The sequence below is a fragment of the Gossypium hirsutum genome, chromosome A09 (genome assembly GCF_007990345.1).
Source record: "Gossypium hirsutum isolate 1008001.06 chromosome A09, Gossypium_hirsutum_v2.1, whole genome shotgun sequence".
Classification (NCBI taxonomy): domain Eukaryota; kingdom Viridiplantae; phylum Streptophyta; class Magnoliopsida; order Malvales; family Malvaceae; genus Gossypium; species Gossypium hirsutum.
In genome coordinates, this window is record NC_053432.1 from 16,700,041 (window position 1) to 16,720,043 (window position 20,003).

At 32.6% G+C, this 20,003-nt stretch overlaps 2 protein-coding genes across 4 annotated transcripts; both read left to right on the forward strand.

Moving 5' to 3' along the window:
- The first annotated feature begins 5,333 nt into the window (after nt 1-5,333).
- Nucleotides 5,334-8,926, forward strand: LOC107888752 (mitochondrial import receptor subunit TOM20). Of its 3 annotated transcripts, XR_005901893.1 has the most exons (8): nt 5,359-5,622; nt 5,728-5,806; nt 5,900-6,069; nt 6,184-6,231; nt 6,884-6,982; nt 8,074-8,256; nt 8,346-8,491; nt 8,583-8,722. XR_005901893.1 is itself a non-coding variant. In XM_016812944.2 (6 exons), the coding sequence occupies exons 1-6, from the start codon at nt 5,527-5,529 to the stop codon at nt 8,670-8,672; spliced, it is 582 nt and encodes a 193-aa protein (XP_016668433.1). In that variant the 5' UTR covers nt 5,334-5,526; the 3' UTR covers nt 8,673-8,926. The 3 variants fall into 3 exon arrangements, 1 of the variants encoding a protein (XP_016668433.1); XR_005901892.1 differs by having other exon boundaries at nt 8,074-8,491; XM_016812944.2 differs by lacking the exons at nt 8,074-8,256; nt 8,346-8,491 and having other exon boundaries at nt 5,334-5,622; nt 8,583-8,926.
- Nucleotides 8,927-10,031: 1,105 nt separating this feature from the next.
- On the forward strand, nt 10,032-13,791 carry LOC107888751 (uncharacterized protein HI_1198). The gene is made up of 8 exons (XM_016812942.2): nt 10,032-10,424; nt 10,510-10,625; nt 10,951-11,004; nt 11,127-11,151; nt 11,839-12,005; nt 12,132-12,201; nt 12,612-12,710; nt 13,504-13,791. Exons 1-8 carry the CDS (start codon nt 10,221-10,223, stop codon nt 13,585-13,587), a joined length of 819 nt encoding a protein of 272 aa, XP_016668431.1. The 5' UTR covers nt 10,032-10,220; the 3' UTR covers nt 13,588-13,791.
- Nucleotides 13,792-20,003: the final 6,212 nt, after the last annotated feature.

The window sequence follows — 20,003 nt, forward strand, 5'->3', positions numbered from 1 at the left end:
TATTGGGATCACTAAAATTTTTTCGCAAAATAACAATATTTCTAATAAACAGTATCCACACGCCCATGTGGTCTAGGGACACGCCCGTGTGATCGGGCCGTGTGGCTACACACACCCATGTTCCTAACCCGTGTAACTCTCTGACTTATAAGGCATGAAGAAATTGAAGTCACACAGCCAAGTCACACGCCCGTGTGCTAGGCCGTGTGGTTAATTTAATTTTTACAAATTAGGTGTAATTTTCACACGGCCGTACCTCACGCCAGTGTTCAAGGCCGTGTCAGTCACACGGTTGAGACACACGCCCGTGTCTTTGCTCGTGTACTTAATTCTGAGCATTCTGTTTTGCAAATTTGAAATACAGGGGGCACACGGCCAGACCACATGCCCATGTACCAGGCTATATGTCACACACGGTCTAGACACACGCCCGTGTGTCTACCTGTGTGAACGAAATAAGGCCATTTCCTAACCTTATTTCTCACCCAAACTTTGTCATTTTCCTGCACCATCATTTACAAATATTTTCCAACCAATTCAAGCATAAACACAAAGCCATTATACTATTGTCATTGTATAAAATCACTTACCTTCATCTTAATTTATTTACTTTATTTACCTCCTATGTAACTTGAGTTGTTCAATATAGATTCATACTTATATGTACATGAACATGTGTTATTCTATATCCATCTATAACATAAAAACAAGTTTCCCTAGCCATTCCAATGGCTAGATTAAATTCAACATTTACAAACCATAATTTGGTCAAATTTGCCTATACGTGCCATTATACCAAAACAAGATTTTCATTTATACCAAAATAGTGGGAGGATAATGTGATGAATGCTCCGACCGTTATCCAACCTTCACGAGCTTTGAGCACTATAAAACATAGAAAAATAAACCTAGTAAGCATTATATGCTTAGTAAGCTCGTATAACCAGAATTTAACTTACCAATCATATTTAACATTTAAACCACTCATAACCATACTTTCCATTAAATATGACATTTTGCCTAACCATATGCATCCAATCAAACATGTTAGTCACAAAAATTCATAATGCATTGATGAGCTCATCATACCATATTCCATCAAGTTTTTCTCTTTTCATTTCATATTCCTCATGTCTCATTAATCATTTTATCCTTTCCGATAGTACATTCAAAATGTACAATTCCATTATCCGTCAATTCATATCCAATAGTACCTATTAATGTACACTTTCGAGCCACGTAACATGCAGCAGAATTACCAGTCCAGGTTAAATTCTGTCTGTAACATACACTCTAAGAGCTTTGTCAGGATTACCAGTCCAGGCTAAATCCTTTCAGTGACAAAGAATTCTCTATAGAGTTTATTCTGAATTACCAGTCCAGGCTAAATCCAGTCAATTAGAATTACCAGTCCAGGCTAAATCCTAATTGAAACATATACTCGAGAGACTTATTTCGAATTACCCATCTGGGCTAAAGCCATTCTGCAACACATGCAGTTTTATCAAGGAAATCACCTTTATCCATCGGAATTCAATATTCACACGAAATTTAACCATTTTCAATAAATTTCTAACAGATACCATTTCTTCCATTGAAATTTCCATACATTTCATATATACAATCACATATAACATATTCAATGTAATATAACATTCAAAACAACACATTTCTATGCTAATTTAAGTTATACGAACTTACATCGATATTTGTTCGTAACTGAAATCTACTAATCCAAAATCTTTTCCTTTCCACGATCTAACTCTTTGTTCGATCTTTTTGGATCTATATAATTTAATTTAATCATCAATTTAACACATTTCATATTCCATTGAACTCAATTTACACCCTAGGCAAAATTACCATTTTGCCCTCATACTTTTTGTAAATTCCAATTTCGTTCCTAGGAACGGAAATGAAATTCATACAATTTAATCCTTATTTCCAGGCTACCGATTTCTTATACCATAATAGTAGCCCATGAATTTCGTAAAAATCAGAATTTTATCATGGGTTTTCATCATTTTTCAATTTAGTCCCTAAATCATGTTTTCATGTAAATTCACTTTGTAAAAGTTGTTTATCTATCAACAACCTTTTATTTTCTACCATAAACTTTTAAATTTCAGCATATTCATCCATCAAAAATTTTCAATACTTTGATATCTATTCAAATTAATTCCCCAAATAGGTAAATTAAGCTTCCCTGATCTCAAAAATACAAAAATTACTAAAAATGAGACTTGAAAACTTACCCAATTAAGCTTGAAAAGTTCCTTTTCTGTCTCCTAGGGCTTCCATAAAATTTGGGGATGAAGATGATATGAAAATAAGATGATAATTCTATTTAATTAATTATCATCTTTTAATTATTTTGTTTTCCAATTTAATCCTTAACCTTTTCTAATTTTTCCATGGATTACTCACCAAAAATATCTACATATTTTTATTCAATGGTATAATTACCAAATAAGGACCTGAAGTTTTGAATTCCATAGCTATTTAACCCATATAGCTATTAGAATTCAAATTTGGCATTTTATGCAATTGAGTCCTTTATACAATTAAGCACATAATTGATAAAATTTTCCTATCAAAATTCTCATGCAACCTTTCTATCACATTAGTAATCATTTCATAATATTAAAATATTTTATGTTTCCAGCTTGGATTTGTGGTTACAAAATCACGATTCTGACTTCACTGAAATTGGGCTATTACAATGAATGTGACACCATTTAGCTCGGACTTGACGATCGGTTTAGGTATAGGGGTGTTACAAGCACTATAATATGAAGGTTATTATTTGTCATGTGAGAAAGCTGTAAACCATAATGAGAGTCTCTTGTAGGTATTGGAGGACCCATTTTACAACCTTCCAGTGTTGTTCAGTTGGTGTATGAATGAATTAGGATAGTTTATTAACATAGTAAGATATGCTAGGCCATATGAATGATAAATACTGAAGTTTTCCAAGAACTCACCTATATTGAGTGGCATCTGTCGGTAATGAGATATCTTTGGAGAATTGTGGAAGTGCAGAACTCATAGGGGTGGAGACACCCTTACTTTCATGCAATTTAGTATACTAGAGAATGACTTCAATATATTTCCGTTGTGAGAGAACTAATGAGGTTCCTATACGAGATACCTCAACATAAAAAAAGAAGTGAAGAAAGCTAAATACTTAATTGAAAATCAAGAACTAAGAGAAGAAATCACCTGTTTGAAAAAAAGAGTCATTGTTGCGGGTTAACAAAAGAGTCGTTTCTTTACTCGTTGGAGTTTAAAAGGCTCTGGTACCATATAGAAACTTGTAGTGGAATGGAAAAATGAGCCAATCTTATTCAATTAAATGTGATGCTTAAATACAAAGTGATACATCAGAATTTTAAAGAGCTGTTAGAAATTAGGGAAGCTATTAAAAAATAAGAGTAATAACTATACTAATCCAAAATAGAGATAAAAGACCAAGTAAACAACAAACTAATAACTCATGTTTCTGAATACTAAATGTATCCAACTAGGAGGATGCCCTTTGAATTGGACCTATATCTGTTTGTACTGAGTGGAAATCTCTCTTTCAATGTGTTCTTTCTAATGAACTCTTTGTTTTATGTTTCTAATGAATACAAAAAAGAAAAAAAAATCATTATCTCTAAAACTTGGTAAATTTCGAGTATGAATTAGAAAAGAATTACAAGCGAAAATAGAATAGAAAATATGAACAAGATGATAGGTATTTATATATTCAGTTGGAGAGAGAAGCATTGTCGTAATCGTTGTAACATAAAGAGTATGACACATGGATTTCTTGTTTAATGGATTTCTTGTTTAAGTTTTATTTTTTTTCTTATATTCATGTTAGACAAATTTGACAGAAATCATCAACACTATTATTGTTGTCTTTATTTGCTCACAATCAAAACGTCCAGGGGTTAATTTACTTACTTTTTTTTAAAAGACCAATTTTTTCATGTTCGAAATGTACAAGACCCAATGGGTATTTACATCTCTATAATTTATAAAAGTATATATGGCGATTGAAAGTTTTTATTCCATTAGCAGGGTTGAGATTTTTCCACATATCTTATTTATTTTTTTAATCATCTTAAGGATACATGACAAAATCCTAACATTACTTATGGAGTTAAAACTTTCTACCATCAATATAATAAATAACTATACATATATTAATATATATTTTTAAATATATAATTTAAATATTAATATATTTAAAAATAAAATAAAAATTAACCAATTAACTAAAATAGCTTAAATAATAAATTAAAAAATACAAATATTGTTAAATATATTTAATAGTTTATTTTTTTAAAATTTTAATATATTGTTAAGAAATTAAAAATGTTTAATTTTTACTTGATTAGAATTAAAAATGTTTCAAAAATTTTAAGTGTTAATACCAACATACATGCATGTTTGTTGTACAAATTTAAAACGAAAGTTTTATTTTTAATGAATTTAAATTTATAAATTATGTATGATTGTGCTAAACACCGTAAAATTAATTTTTTTAATATATTTGGGACTAATTTTAATTTTTAATTTGTTTCATAAAATATTTTTTAAATAAAAACTTTTTTGACTAATAAATAGTTAATTTCACTATGCTAAATTAAATTTTTTATTCTAATTCATTATATGAATTTTTATTAATATAAAAATTCATAAATACTTATATTAAATATATTTTTAAAAAATTTAAATTGTAAAACTAACTACAAAAAATTAAAGTTTATTATGTTATAATGTATGCTAATTAGATTCTTATTTATAAGGATTTTTATGTTAATTAGATTTTATTATAATAAAGATTGTTTTATAGAATTGAGTTTTTTTTATTTGATGGAAAGAAAAAAAAAGACTATACCTTCGTTATATGAAATATGAATAAGTAATAAAATGATGGATATAATATTAGAAATTGTATATATCATATATATATGTATATAATAATTTAAGACATTATTTTTATAAAATAAAATATTGAATTACAAAATATATAAAATAAATTATAAAATTATAAAATAATTTAATATTTTTTAATTGATACGTACAATCAACAACGTACCGTTGGATAAGAAAACTAATATTAATATATATTTAATATATTTATATTAAGTCATTAATTCGAATATTTTATTTGGTCAAAACAATAATTCGAATATTAGTTGAAGCTTGACTGCCAAAATGAATTTATTCAGAGATTGTCCTTCCAAGAAAGCAAGCCCAAGCCCAATATTATCCTATATTTGCATCCTAAGCCCATTTTAGAAAAGAGGACTATAACCCTTAAATGTGAAAATACCCGAAAAACCCAGTTTATTTATTTATTTGTTTTCCATTTTTCTTTAACGGAAACTGAACATTAGCAGCAGTTTCCAATTGGCCGCCATTGTGGTCGGAACTGAGAAGAAGCCATAATCACTGTTTTCTCTAAGCTTATTATATAAGAAATATCGAACCCGATAAAAGAAGAAGAAGAAGAAGTTAGAACGAGCAGCCATGGAATCGTCGAGTGAGCTCGATAGGCTGCTCTTTTTCGAGCAAGCTCGTAAAATTTCCGAAGCTACTTACGCTTCCAATCCTCTCGATGCCGACGTTCGCTTCCTCCTTCTGTCGATCTTTTCTCTTCTTCTTCTTCCTCTTTTTTTCCAATTAAAATTGATATTTGGCTAATTTTTAATTTATATTTATTGTTTGCAGAACTTAACAAGATGGGCTGGAGCTTTACTTGAGTTGTCTCAGTTTCAAAGCGTTCCAGATTCACAGAAAATGATTCAAGGTTCTCATAATATATATACACATAAAATTTAATTTCATTCATTGGTAATTCAAATATTAATTTTCTTGGTTACTAAAAATTTATTGTGAACAGATGCTATTTCGAAGCTAGAGGAGGCTTTGTCGATTAACCCTAAAAAGCATGATGCTTTATGGTGTTTGGGAAATGCTCAGACTTCTTTTGCATTTTTGACTAACAAGGAAGATGAGGCCAGGCCTTACTTCGAAAAGGCAGCTCAATATTTCCAGCAAGCAGTTGATGAGGTTTTTCTGTAGTTTTGTTTGGCTAAAGTATCAATTACTGCATTTATGGATGGATCTATAGATTCATTGCTTGAATGCTCTTTTTTTTTTAACTTGGTAGCTTTGTATTTGTAGGATCCCAGCAATGAAATTTACCTGAAATCTTTGGAAATATCTGCTAAGGTAGGTCTCTCTCCATACTTGGTACGATTTATTCTTTAAATAATGCTTATATTTCATCTGATTTTTAACTTTCAATGGCCGAGTACAACATGTATTTACTTTTGGAAGTGTGAGATGGAGCATATTGATTCTATTTCATGACTGTTAGATAAATTCCTTGTGTTGTCCTTAGATGTTAAATGCGGAATAGTTTGCAAACCTTGCAGAAGATTGCTCCACCCTTTGTATTGATCCTACTGGTTAACTTGCACATTAACGTCTCTTGAAATGATTGCAACCATTCTTTTTTTTTTTTTTTGGCCGAATGCTGTGAAATTCAGATGCATATGGATATAGCTCGGTATTATATAGAAATATATCTAGTCATGGTAGTCTAGATTTTGTTTGCCTATATATCTTACACTGATAAATTTCAGAATAAATAAAACTTGAGATTTGTGGTAATAGACGCATTCTAAGGGCATATAAACATGACTACCTTAGGACAAATTAATTGTACAGAACACATTTTCTGCCTTGTTTGAAGCCAATCAGTTAAGAGGTTTCTTAAAGCCAAACTAGAGGGAGGTATTAAGTTCAAAATGTTCCATGCGCCATTTGTTCTCTGCAATCCTCCTTACCTTTGATTTCTTAATTCTTACTGTTACCTCAGGCTCCAGAGTTACACCAGGAAATCATTAAGCAAGGTTTAGGTCAACAGATGCTTGGTGCTGGACCCTCTACTTCTACTTCTACCTCCAGCTCAGCAAAGGTAGTCCTTAGAGTTTCTTCCTTTTGCATTCCATTTCTTCTTATTTTCACTTTTTTTTTCCCCTGCTTTTGACCCTATCATGTCTCTGTGGTTTACGTTGTCAAGTGCTGCTTAATTTATCATTGAGGCTTGCATGAGGCTTTGTAAAGGGCAAAGGTCACATAGTTATCTTTTTGTCTATGTTTTTCCTTGATTGACTTTTAAATTTGTTTATAGGTTCAGTGAAACAACATTTAATATTAGATCGATTGCTGATTTATTAAGGTTAATTTAGGGGACATGCAGTTATGCTTCCATGCAACATGTGGAAGTGCATGCCGAAGCTCCTTAGGAGCAGGATCCAGCTCATGGCTTTTGTCTTTTATAATGGAATTCTTGCAGCGAGAGATGAGATGTATAGGTTAGTAGTTTTAAGTCATTGGGTGATTGACGAGAAAGTCAAAATCGATTGGTTTCCCTTTATCATGATTCTTGGAATGACTTATGGTGATTGATAATTCAGCTCGTTAAAGGGAGACTGAAACCTTTCTGCCGATTGAAGAGAGATTGAAAGCTTAGGTCTCATTAAAAAGAGACCTGAATCTCTTTAAGGTTTTTGATAGAAATTCTGCTTAGCATTTTATTATTTCATAGGTCCCTTCAAATTAGGACCAATTTTATCACATAAAGAGGAAACCTATTCTTAGAAGGAAGCTAAATTCAACTGAAATAAAAGTATAATCATGAAAACTAAGGAAAGAAATAAATTCACAACCTAAGCCTTAGTTAGAGAATCGAAATTGAACTAATGTTCGACTCTAAAATAGGTTCAGCCCAAACAGGTGGGATCAATAACCACAAGCTTATGCTATACTTTTTATTTTTCTTTAATTACCAGTGCATTTAAGTTTACAAGAGCCATTATTGACATTTGGGCTTTTGAGCTTTTATTGGTGAAGGAAAACTTGAGCAAAGTGGTAATCAATTAATCACAGGATTAGAGTAGGTAGATACAAACGTGCTATGGAGGAAATGTTTGATACCAAGGCACGAGATATTATTACAATGGCAAAAGGTCTAATCATGCTTTATGTTACCATGTATTGAGTTAGAAACGACACATCTCTACCCTAAAATGAGCATGGCTGAAATGAGGAAAGCTGCAGCAGCGGAGGACAAATCAGGAGATTGTTTTTAGATGATTGAATCCTGCATAATGTAGACCTAGAATGCTTTTGTGCACGAGTGGTTTTGGTAATGAAGAGGGGTAAAAGCTTGCAAAATATCACATAAATGTAAGTAGTTTGGCAGGAAGTAACCTAACAATGTAAACATTGATCTAGTGAGATGGAGATAACGGATTTCATGTAGCTTACTTTTGCAGACTGCTGATTGAGCTGCTGGATTTTCTCAAATTCCCATCAAATGCTTTTCTTATGATGAATAAGGGGATTATTAGCTAAGAATGAGCATACGTTCAGTCACTGTTTCAACCATGTTACGATTCTCTTTCATTTGAAGTGCAAATTTGTATGCAGTGTTACTTGAAGGCCATGATCTTTTTTTTTTTTATATATATATATTATTCCTTTGTATGAATTCTCTGTTTACCTTCTTGCAGACTGCTACAAAAAATAAGAAAAGTAGTGATCTCAAATACGACATTTTCGGATGGGTAATCCTTGCTGTTGGCATTGTTGCATGGGTTTGATTTGCAAAATCTCAGATACCATCTTCACAGCTGCCACCACTACCACCACGATAATCACAGGATGCAAGCAACGCCCCGACATCTAAATGCTGTTTGCATTGATTCAAACAGCCCTAATTTACGTTAGTTTAGTTTTTTTGACCTTATTCGTGCTTCTCGGCTAATGCTTGAACACTAGTCATTTACAGTACAATTGCTTTATTTGGAGAATAGTTGAGTGATTATTAACATGAAAAATTTTTCTGTTGATTATTTATTCGAATCTATACTTTTTGTTTTTGTTCAAATTTGTCAATAGGGAAAAGTGATTCTTTTTGTATATTAAAAAAAAAACAATATTAGAAGGATCTTTGGATTGAATTGAGAAGGGCAGATATACATTTTGCTACCTGAATTTGGCTTTAAGATCTAAATTGGTACTTTAAGTTTTTCTTTTTGGGTTCAGTTAGGTATTTGAATTTAGCTTTAAGGTTCAATTTGGTACTTAAAATTTAATCTAGTCCAATTAGATATATGAACTTGGCATTTATGGTTTAAATTGGTAATTGAACTTGGCTTTTTGGTCCAAACTAATAGTTACAATAAATGATTTATTTGAACCAATTTGAACTATGTAGCTAGTTTTTAACATATATCTTAACTAAAAAGGCAAGTTTAAGTACTTAATTTGACAAAAAAAAATAAAAAAGAAGGGAATTTTGGGTACCAAATTGAGTCTTGAGGCCAAGTTTAGGTACCTAATTGAATTTAGCTTCAAGGTTCAATTTGATACTTAAAGTTTAATTTGGTCTAAATGGGTACATGAACTTGGCTTTCTGGTCTAAATTAATAGTTACAATAAATGATTTATTTGAACCAATTTGAACTAGATAACTAGTTCTTAAGCATATGTTTAAACCAAAAAGCCAAGTTTAGGTAACTTAATTTGACAAAAAGAAATGTTTAGGTACCAGGTAGTTAATTTGACAAAAAAAAAAAGAAAAGAAAAGGAGTTTAGGTACTAAATTGAATCTTGAGTTCAAGTTAGATAACTAATTGGACAAAAAAAAACCTTTAGATACTAATTTAAACCTTGAAATCAAATTCATATACCAAATGTATATTTACCCAATTGAGAATTGTTTTTAAAGGATGGTATTTAACCAGAGTTTTAGATAATTGAAGGATAAGAGTGGATAGTGTGAATTTAATATTTGTGGTTTTTGCAAATTTAGATATTGGAGTGAATATCATATCAGTTCTAATTTAGATTAGCTTTTCAGCTGATAATTTCTTTAATTATTGTAAATTGTAGTGGCTTGGTGGATTTGGATGGAAAACAACCGTCATACGGGCCTAAGATCATTTTAATAGAAGTTGGGTTTATTTAGGCCTATATTGTGGCAATAAATAAAATAAATCGAAATTTCTTGCTGCTTCCGGTCATACTTGGCTGATCTCTATAAAATGTGAACCAAAAACAGTTGATTCATCATCATTCTTAACTGCTTTTTGAAACCTCTTCTCAATTCCAGATAAAACTAAAGCATTCATTCGTGCCTCCTGCAAATGGCGGGAACGAAACTGTTCCCTACCCAATCCACTCACTCCCTTTCCTTTCGCCACTTTTTCGCACTCGCTCCGCCGCGTGCGGTGTCGTATCCCACCCGTGTCCGCCTCGACTGTGCTAAACTCACTAGGCTTCGCGTCTTAGCTATGGCGGCTAAAAGGAGTCCGAAACGTCTCAAGTACTCTGCTCCTCGCGTTTCCAAGGTCTAATTTCTTCTCAATTTAGTCATGTTTATGATCTGTAAAAAACTAAAGTGAAAAAGAAAATTGAAGAAATTGAAATTGACAGATAGATGATTTGGTTTACGTGGAAGTCGATCCTTCGGGAACTGAAAACTGGAAACTTGAACCTGTAATTGAACTTTTAAACCAAGGAGCTGTTGGTGTTATTCCTACTGATACTGTGTAAGAGCTATCAACATTACTTCTCTTATTATTTCTTTTACTTTTATTTTTGGTTTCTAGAAGCGAAAACCATGTTTCGATGTAAAAAATATAATGAAAACATCAAAATTTAGTGTTCTGTTAAAAAGGAAAATTTTGCATCATTTACTTTTGACTGAAATGGTTAGTACATTTGAACGTGTTGCAGTTTAGTACTTTTAGGTTTGATTGTTTTTTTAATTGAAGCAATTAACACAATGTGAAAAATTAAGGGTCAAAACAGGGCCTTACAACGTCCTTTTGAAATTTCTTAATTTCAATTTAATGTTGCTTTGTTCATATGTAGGTATGCTATAGTTTGTCATTTGAAAAGCCATTCAGCTATTGAACGTCTTCGAAGGTAGGTTACAGGTAGCAATTTTCCTTTTTATTTTATTTTTTTATACTAATTTTATAGGTTTAAACCTTTATCTGAGTTCAATCTTTAGCTGATAAAAGCTGTTGTATATTCTCCTATTGCAGAATAAAAAACATTGAACCTTCCAAGGTAAATTTCAATACCTATCAAACTTGATGCTAACATCGCTTTTGGGCGCTTTTTTCAAATCAGAAGCGAAGTACCAAAATTTTCCATGCATCTATTTTTGCTTTTTTCATGTCCTTTTTACTGATTATGGCTTTGTGCAGCCACTTAGTATTTTATGCCGCTCTCTTTGAGACATTGACACTTATACGACGGGGTTCCCTCGTGGTGATGGCCAAGGTCATGCGAATATTTTTCGAGCTGTTAAGCATTGCTTGCCTGGGCCTGTAAGAATGTTCTTTGTCTTATTCTTGTTATTATTGTTAGCAGAAGGAACCTTAAGTAGCCATTGGTGGCATAACAGAGCCAGAATAGAAGGAATGCTTTGTTATTTATTGTTAAGATGAGGTGTAGGATCCACTTATTGTGGCTTCTTTGCAGAAATTCTTCTTGTTCTGCACTTAGTCTTAATGGCTTTAATGTTTATTATCTTCCTGCTTCCCCATGGTTGGCTAATCAATGAACACATCATAGTGGGATTTCAAACATGATGAACTCTTATGAACCTATGACCTTTTTGGCTAAATATGTTCTCCTTGCGTGTCTGCATGTTAGATTGCAGGGTCATGAAGTGGAATATTTGTGGGCAATAGGTTCCACAATTTATTCTGAATATATTTTTAACTTGCAACAAAATTTCTGTGGAAACAGTATACTTTCATCTTAACTGCTAGCAAAGAGTTGCCAAAACAATGTGTGAGGTATGGCACAACTACAGCAAAATATTCTGCAAGGAAAAATGTAGGTGTTCGTATGCCCGATGATGCTATATGTCAAGCAATATTAGAAAAGATGGATGCACCTTTAATATCCACAAGGTTGGTATACTGAAGCTGCAAACATTAATAGGCCAGTGGATAAACCAAACTAATTATATGGCTCCTGCTTTTTATTCTCTATGTTCTTTATGATTTTATACTTAATGTCTTGTTCCCTTTTGCTAGTGTCAAGTGGCCAAAAGAAAATGAGTGGATGATAGATCCAGTTGTGATAGCTGATATATATGGAGCAGAGGTATGAACTTTGCCTGGTTCAATTTATCATACAAGGTTAAAATCTCACCTTGAGCTATGGCAGTATCTACTACTTTCCAGACAAATTATGCTCGGAGAGCAATAAACTTTCTTGGATCCCTCTTTAATGAACCACCTAGAATGTTGTACTTTTGATTTTAATATCAAGTTCATATGTCTATGTCATGCAAATATAATTTGGAGAAGTGAAAATAGAATGGAGCCAGTTAAATTATATATTTTGTTTCATAGCACTTGTTGCTTACACCTTATCTGCGGCTACTCAACATTTTACCCTCCAAATCTTTTGGTTGGAAAGTAGAATGAATAGTTAAGAGTTGTATTTGAGGCTTCCATCAGTACTATTCTAGATCGTGTTTTCCTCACAATTGAGCTGTATTTCTACCTTAGGGTCTTGATTTTGTCGTTGATGGCGGCATAAGAGTTGCTGATCCTTCTACTGTTGTTGACATGACTAGGGCTTCTCCCAAAATTGTAAGGCTTGGAAAGGTATAACTGAGTATTCCTGAGTCAAGTAAGATGAATGAATTGGACCGTGTTATCTTTCTATAACCTAAAAAATCCTGCTTTTGTTACAAATATAGTTCTTTTTTAACAGTGACCTAGTTATTACCAGAGCTTTTTGTGGTATCTTAGAATTTTATGAGTAGGGATGACAACAGGTTGGACATTTGTAAAATCTAAATTGGAATCCACAAATTTGCTTTAAAATTTGAATCCATTTATTATTTGAATTGAAGCCAAGTATTTACATCTAAATCCTAATTAATTAAATTATCTGCCAGATATCCAAATCCAAACTTAATAAGTCTAAAAACTTTTAAAATAAAACTTAAAAAAGTAAAGTGGATACTGGATTTGGATATCCGAGTCAGAATTTATTATCCTATAAAATAAAGCGGATTTGGATAGCAAAGTAAAACAGATTCGGATAATGGATAGATAAATCCGAATATGTTATACACAAAAGTTAAGCAGATTTGAATAACGGATATCCGAGGGCTAATATTTGTATTTGCTCGGAATCTGCTACTACCAATAATTAGAATATATGAATCTAAAAATTATCCTAATAAGTAATATTTAAATCTGAAAAAAGCAATTTAAATATTTACAAATATCTGAATCCGCACTGCCCACCCTATTCATGAGTAACTTGGTGAAAAAGGAAGGGATGCAACCCTTGAATTTAAGAGGGAATCAAGAAACTATTTGTGCAATGTTGTCAACACTTTTGTCTGAATCTGATGGCTTGCCCCCATTTGTTATATGTATGATGCAGGGACCGAAATTGCACTGGATGGCATCAGAAGATGATAACGAATCTGCTGTCTATGCAGACGAGCTCATTCCATCAGCCACTTAAGATTCTTTCTCTTTGTAAGCTTACAGCACATCAGGCCTATGGTTCATTCGGATTCAAGGTCGAATCAGTTCACCTCCACAAAAGAGATCAACATCAATGTTTATCTATAGTAACTGAGTTCAAGCAAAGGTATTGTATTTTGTATAACTCTTCCAACTTTCATGTTAACTCTTATTATTATTATTATTATTATTATTATTATTATTATTATTATTTTGAAAAAAACTCTTATGATTATTATTAGAAGGGGATGGGTTTATAGGATTTGAACTATGATTTTAGGGTGTGCTTGGTTGGGTGAAAAAGTGGAAGGAATGGGAGGAGGGAGTGAAAAAATGGAAAAAAAAATTGTGTGGACTTGGTTGGAAAGAAAAGCGAGAGGAAAGAAAATAGGAGGGATGACCATTTTTCATCTTAATGCATAAAATCAATCCTTCCAAATTGGAATGATGAGAGGAAAGAAAATGAGAGAGATGTGCATATTAGTTCAAAATTATGTAATTTTCAAATGTTTTATTTTTTTTCATTCTATTTTTCAACTCTATTAAGCAATGGATGGATTTTCTTTCTATTTTTCTATCTCTTGTACCAAGCACATCTTTAGAAAGAAAATTTATGTTTTCTATCCTAGTGTTCTACCCCTTTAATTTTCCATCATTCCAATTTTCTTTTTACTCTACCAAACAAAACAAAACCTTAGTATCAAGATACGACGACTTTGCTACTACCATGGCTGTTGAAGCTCTTATTAACCATATTTTTTTTATATCTTTTAGCTACTATTTGGTGGTTATTTTAATTGAAATTTAATTGTTAATCGTCAATTAGTATTCTTAATTTTATATTTTATAGCCGTTAATTGAACTCCAATTAATGCATTTATTTTAATTTTATATCTTATAACCTGGGATTTGAACCCAGGCTTTGATATTTAGTGAGAAAAATTTCTCGAGCATATCGGGCTTAATGAATCTAACCCAAGCGCTTAATGCATGAAAACATGACCGAAGAACATGTCTGGTACCTTCTATATTGTCATCACAAAAAAGCGCAAGTAAAATTACCAGTTAACTGTCTTCTCCTGTGTCTTTCAAAGTTTGTGAGCAGTTTGTTACTAAAGACTAGCCAAAGAAGAGCTCTTAATCTTTGTGGTCTTTAAATGTGTATTTATTTTACGGAAAATTATTGAGGAAAAATGGTTTTTGTTTTTTGTATTTTTCTTAGAAATTGCCTCTTCATTTTTGAAAAATAATTATTTTATGATTAATTTGATTTTTATACAAAAATCAACTTGAATAAGTCTAATATTATTATATTAATAATAATGTTTTAAATTTTTAAGGAGAAAACAGGTTCATAAGATTTTACATTGTAGCTATATAAATTAACACGTAGCATGAACTTAAAATTCCCCGTCTTTCTGCATTAGGTGGTTCGTCAAAAACACACAATTCTTCATTCGAAAATCGTCCCATTCTGACCATCAGATTAGCACATTTGTTACTCTCACGCTTCATATGTCTGAAAACCAATTGCCATCCCCGCTTGCAGATCGAGTGTAGTTGTCTCAATTCAACAAAACTATTGTGGAAACCATTTTTAAAGTTTTGGAAAAAATAAGGATCGACTTTAAAAACGAATTATGGAGTCGCCAACGACCTTTTTTGAGGTGTAATCGGATCACCTTGAGGTTGATCATTTTAATAAAATACTTGATTTATTAAAATAATAATTTTAGGTCTACGAAAATTGAGAAAAAAGGTTCGGGAGTCGGTTACGTACGAGGAAGGGTTAGCACCCCCGTAACGCCCAAAATTGGTACCAATTGATTATGGAATGTCTTATCGTCGAAAATTTAGAAAAAATTTAAAATACGATTCCTTTAAAAAATGTATGAACAATTTGAATTGAATTTTAAGGTTCACTCATTTCGAAGGAATAAAATACCACATCCAGCACGTTAGGATATGATATTTTAAGCCTCCCAAAAGCTGAGATCACTTTACGATTTCCAAAACGCCACGAAAAGGGTATTCCATTATTTGGCCCAACGAAAAAAACGAAACTCAGCACGTTAGGGCACGATTTCTCGAATTTCCAAACATAAAACATTGCCTTTATTTTAAAATTTAGAAAAACATAAATGAAATTTTAAAGGAGCATTTGACTATTTTGGGCAAGCGGAAAATTGAAGCCAACACGTTAGGGCACAATTTTCCAAATTCCAAAATGCCAAATATTGCCTTTGTTTTAGAGGTTTTTTACAATTGATAATTACAAAAAAAATGAATTTAAAGACACCATAATATGCAAGACAACACAAGAATTAGGAATCAATGATATAGACAATTTAAAGACTATTAAATATATACAATGAAATAACTCAAGCAGAAATTCGAAATAACTTATATGCATATAAAAACTAACAATATATGAATAATTATTAAAATATATATATTACGCAAGGGGGAAAAAATATAGAACATAGACAAGTTAATTTAACTAAACATGTATATATGAAAATGGGAAAAACATATAAAAAAATGTAAATGATATACACCACGATGCTAAAATATTTTAAATTAATAAAATATACATTGATCTTTTAAAGAGAACCGAATTATACATAAATAAATTTAAATATATATATAAAAAAAATTTAAAAGAGAATATTTACATAACAGATTTGAAAATATATATATGTTAAATAGATTTAAAAGTAACTATAAAAATAAAATAGAATTAACAATGTATATGAAATAAAACTAATTTCAGCATAATTATATATGTACAATAATAAAATATAAAAGTATTTTAATTGAATATTATACAAGAATTTAGAATAATACTACATAAAATAGAATTTTAAAATTATACTTTACAATTGAAACAAATAATAATAATAATAATAATAAAGAAGTAATTCAAAACATATGTTTAAATAAATTTTTTAAAAGTTGAATGCTAAATAAATTAAAGAAATAATGAATTATACAAATAAAAAACTCAATTAAAATAAAATATAAAATAAAGGGGATATTTCATAAATAAAACAAATCATTGAAATTAGAAAAGGGATTGGAGTGCAATGTGCACGAATGCACAGGGACCAAAAGCACAAATCATCTAGACCCCCAAGCTCAGCACCCAGGCGCGGGCCAAATCGAAGCATCGTACAAATTGCGGGGACGATTTAATAAAATAAATAAAACACAAATCGGGGCTAATTAAAAAACTTGTGCAAATAGGAAGGACTGGCCGCGCAAATTACCCATTCAAGGTAAAATGCACGGACCAAGTCAAACGCGCCTACTGAACCCCCCAATTCTGTTTCATTTTCATTTGAAATTCAACCTGTTTCAAAACCTTTTTTTTTTTTGCTTTTCAAAAAGAAACATTTTTAACCTTTATTCCCCTTTAATCTTTTTTTTAAAAAACCTTAAATGCTTTGGAGTATGCCTAAACTCCTTCACTTTCCCCTCTGCTTTCCAGCCCCAAATTCGATGACAGACGAAGCCCTCCCATAGTGCGAGTACGACGGTGAGTCTCCCTCTCTCGTATTGTTCACATACAGTAGAGAAAAAAAAATAGAAACAAAATCGAAAGAAAAAACGAGACCTTAAATCACCTTTTGAAGTATGTTTTGGTTGCTTTCTATTGATTTGGTATGTATTTTGTGTACAAGTTCCCTCAAAAACCCAGAAGGAAAAAAAAACCCCTTTTCCCCACAAAATCTGAAGGCTTTATAGCCAAATAAAAATAGTTTATTGCTGTTTTTTTGTTCAAATGCAGGTTGTGAAGTTGTGGAGAATGAGGGGCATGGAGTATGGGTAGAGAACGTGGGCAGTGGCTGAGGGGAGGCAGTAACTCTTTCTTTCTTTCTTTCTTTTTTTGCTGAAAAATTAGCTTAGTTTTGGGTTGTTTTATTTTGGGCTTATTATTTGTAAATATTTTGTTTTATTTTTTGGTTTTTGTATATGTATGGGCCCGGGCTAAAAATTGGGTTTACAGCTGCCCCTCTTTGCTCGTTGTTGTGTAACAAGAACGGAGCAAATACCCTAAAAGGACCAATTTTGCCCGGTCTTGCTGAATCTTTGACTTCTTCGGTGCTCCTCTTCTTCAAGTAGCCTTACAGCAACTTCAAGAAGATAAGGTTTGTGACTTCAACCTGCTCCACTACAATTTCAGGGAGACAAAGTCGGTGGCTAAAATCTGCTCCATAGCCGATACATGGAGATAAGACTCACCATCTTCGATCTGCTCCATAGCTGATACATGGAGATAAGATCTGTAACTTTCAGTCTGCTTCCTGCAACTTCAGGAAGATAAGACCTATATCTTCAACCTGCGCTCTTGCTACCTCAGAGAGATAAGGTTGGTGGCTAAAATCTGCTCCATAGCCGATACATGGAGATAAGACTTGCCATTTCTGATCTGCTCCATAGCCGATACATGGAGATAAGATCTATAACTTTCAGTCTGCTTCTTGCAACTTAAAGAAGATAAGACTAGTGTCTTCAACCTGCTCTTTGCAACTTCAGAGAGATAAGGTTGGTGGCTAAAATCTGCTCCATAGCCGATACATGGAGATAAGACTCGCCATCTTTGATCTACTCCATAGCCGATACATGGAGATAAGATCTGCAATTTTCAGTCTGCTTCCTGCAACTTCAAGAAGATAAGACTTGTATCTTCAACCTGCTCTCTGCAATTTCAGAGAGATAAGGTTGGTGGCTAAAATCTGCTCCATAGCCAATACATGGAGATAAGACTCGCCATCTTCGATCTGCTCCATAGCCGATACATGGAGATAAGATCTGCAATTTTCAGTTTGCTTCCTGCAACTTCAAGAAGATAAGACTTGCGTATTAAGCATGTTCCATAGCAACTTCAAGGAGATAAGGTTTGTAATCTTCGATCTATTCTGCTGCAACTTTAGAGAGATAAGATCTGACTTCACCAATGCTACTACACTGCCCTTTGAGACATGTCTTGTAGACTCGGTGTCATATATCCATGCTTATGTCAAATAATTAGGATACTATGATCGAAATAAATCAAATGCTCCTAACTAGACATGATGCTTTATGAATGTAGAAACGTCATAAGAATGATTCCTTTTTAAAATCTTAAAGTGGCATCCCTCATTGTTCATCAGAGTTTTATCACATCGTATTATGCTGCCTTCCTGCTCGACTAGCGAAACCCACAGACACAACCCATTTTGCTCAACTGGTTTGCCCCATCGCAACTTCAGGGTCTATTTCACTATATTTCTAGAACCTAAGATTTGTACCATATTCAAAACCCCTCTTCCATCAATTCGGTCTATTACACCACTCCTCAGGCCCTATGACCAGATTTGTACGCCCACCATTTTATTAATGAAAAACATCATGATCCCCTCTTATGATTTGGTTGTCACAACATCTTATTTTCTTATTCAATCAATATCTTTGACTAAAGAGATAATCCAAATTTGAACACAAATATTCCACCGCTAAGCCGGGTAAGTTCTAAACGATAGTCCTATTTCAAGTTCTTATACCATTTAGAAACTTCCAGAGTAACATAAAAAACCTCTTTTGCAAAAGTATTATTAGTCCATTAATCGTTATCTCAATACAAGCATGTGGACATAAAGATAAAGATGGTCAAAACTGAAGTTTATTAGGAACATAATTCAAGAAAAATAGATTAATTATAGGAAGCAAATATTGCCAAAGTACAAAAATAGGTAAAGAGGAACAAAAATGAGCGCCTCAGATATCACAGCCCAAGCTCCTCCGTATGAACTCCACGAAAACCATTTTGAGCTTATCATGTGCCTAGGAGATCTAGCGTATTCTGTCGATGCCCCAAGACATGCGTACTTCCTCTTCATTAATTCCAGCATAGCAAGACTACCTCCTGGCCCATCCTTGGTCAAAATTTGAATTGCCCTTTTCGGGTTTTCAATTCAAAACCCCTTTGGTCTCAAGGCGCCATTTGCGGGTTTTCACCTCTTAAGCGAAGTACTTCTTGACTGAATTCGAATTTACTGGGTTAGGCAGGCTCTTACCATCCATCTCAGTTAATATCAGTGCTCCTTCAGAAAAAGCCTTCTTTACTACGTAAGGTCCTTCCCAGTTTGACATCCATTTCCTTCTAAAATCTTTTTGCATAGGGAGAATTTGCTTCAATACCAAGTCCCCCTCACGGAATACTCTGGGGCAAACCTTTTTGTTGTAAGCTCGCATCATTCGCTTCTGGTACATTTGACCATGACGGATAGCCTTCAGTCTCTTTTCTTCAATCAAGTTCAGCTGATCATTCCGGGACTGAATCCATTCTGCTTTGTCTAGCTTCAAATCTAATAAAACCCGGAAAGAAGGAATTTCGACTTCAATGGGCCAAACTGCCTCCATCCCATAAAC

What these genes read in the sequence shown, in the direction of transcription:
- LOC107888752 (XM_016812944.2), top strand. Translation starts at nt 5,527, where the DNA reads ATGGAATCGTCGAGTGAGCTCGATAGGCTGCTCTTTTTCGAGCAAGCT. An exon ending in TTCACAGAAAATGATTCAAG is followed by an intron (nt 5,807 to 5,899) that starts GTTCTCATAATA and finishes TATTGTGAACAG; the next exon opens with ATGCTATTTCGAAGCTAGAG. An exon ending in TCCAGCAAGCAGTTGATGAG is followed by an intron (nt 6,070 to 6,183) that starts GTTTTTCTGTAG and finishes TTGTATTTGTAG; the next exon opens with GATCCCAGCAATGAAATTTA.
- LOC107888751 (XM_016812942.2), top strand. Translation starts at nt 10,221, where the DNA reads ATGGCGGGAACGAAACTGTTCCCTACCCAATCCACTCACTCCCTTTCC. An exon ending in CTGCTCCTCGCGTTTCCAAG is followed by an intron (nt 10,425 to 10,509) that starts GTCTAATTTCTT and finishes TGAAATTGACAG; the next exon opens with ATAGATGATTTGGTTTACGT. An exon ending in CTGATATATATGGAGCAGAG is followed by an intron (nt 12,202 to 12,611) that starts GTATGAACTTTG and finishes TTTCTACCTTAG; the next exon opens with GGTCTTGATTTTGTCGTTGA.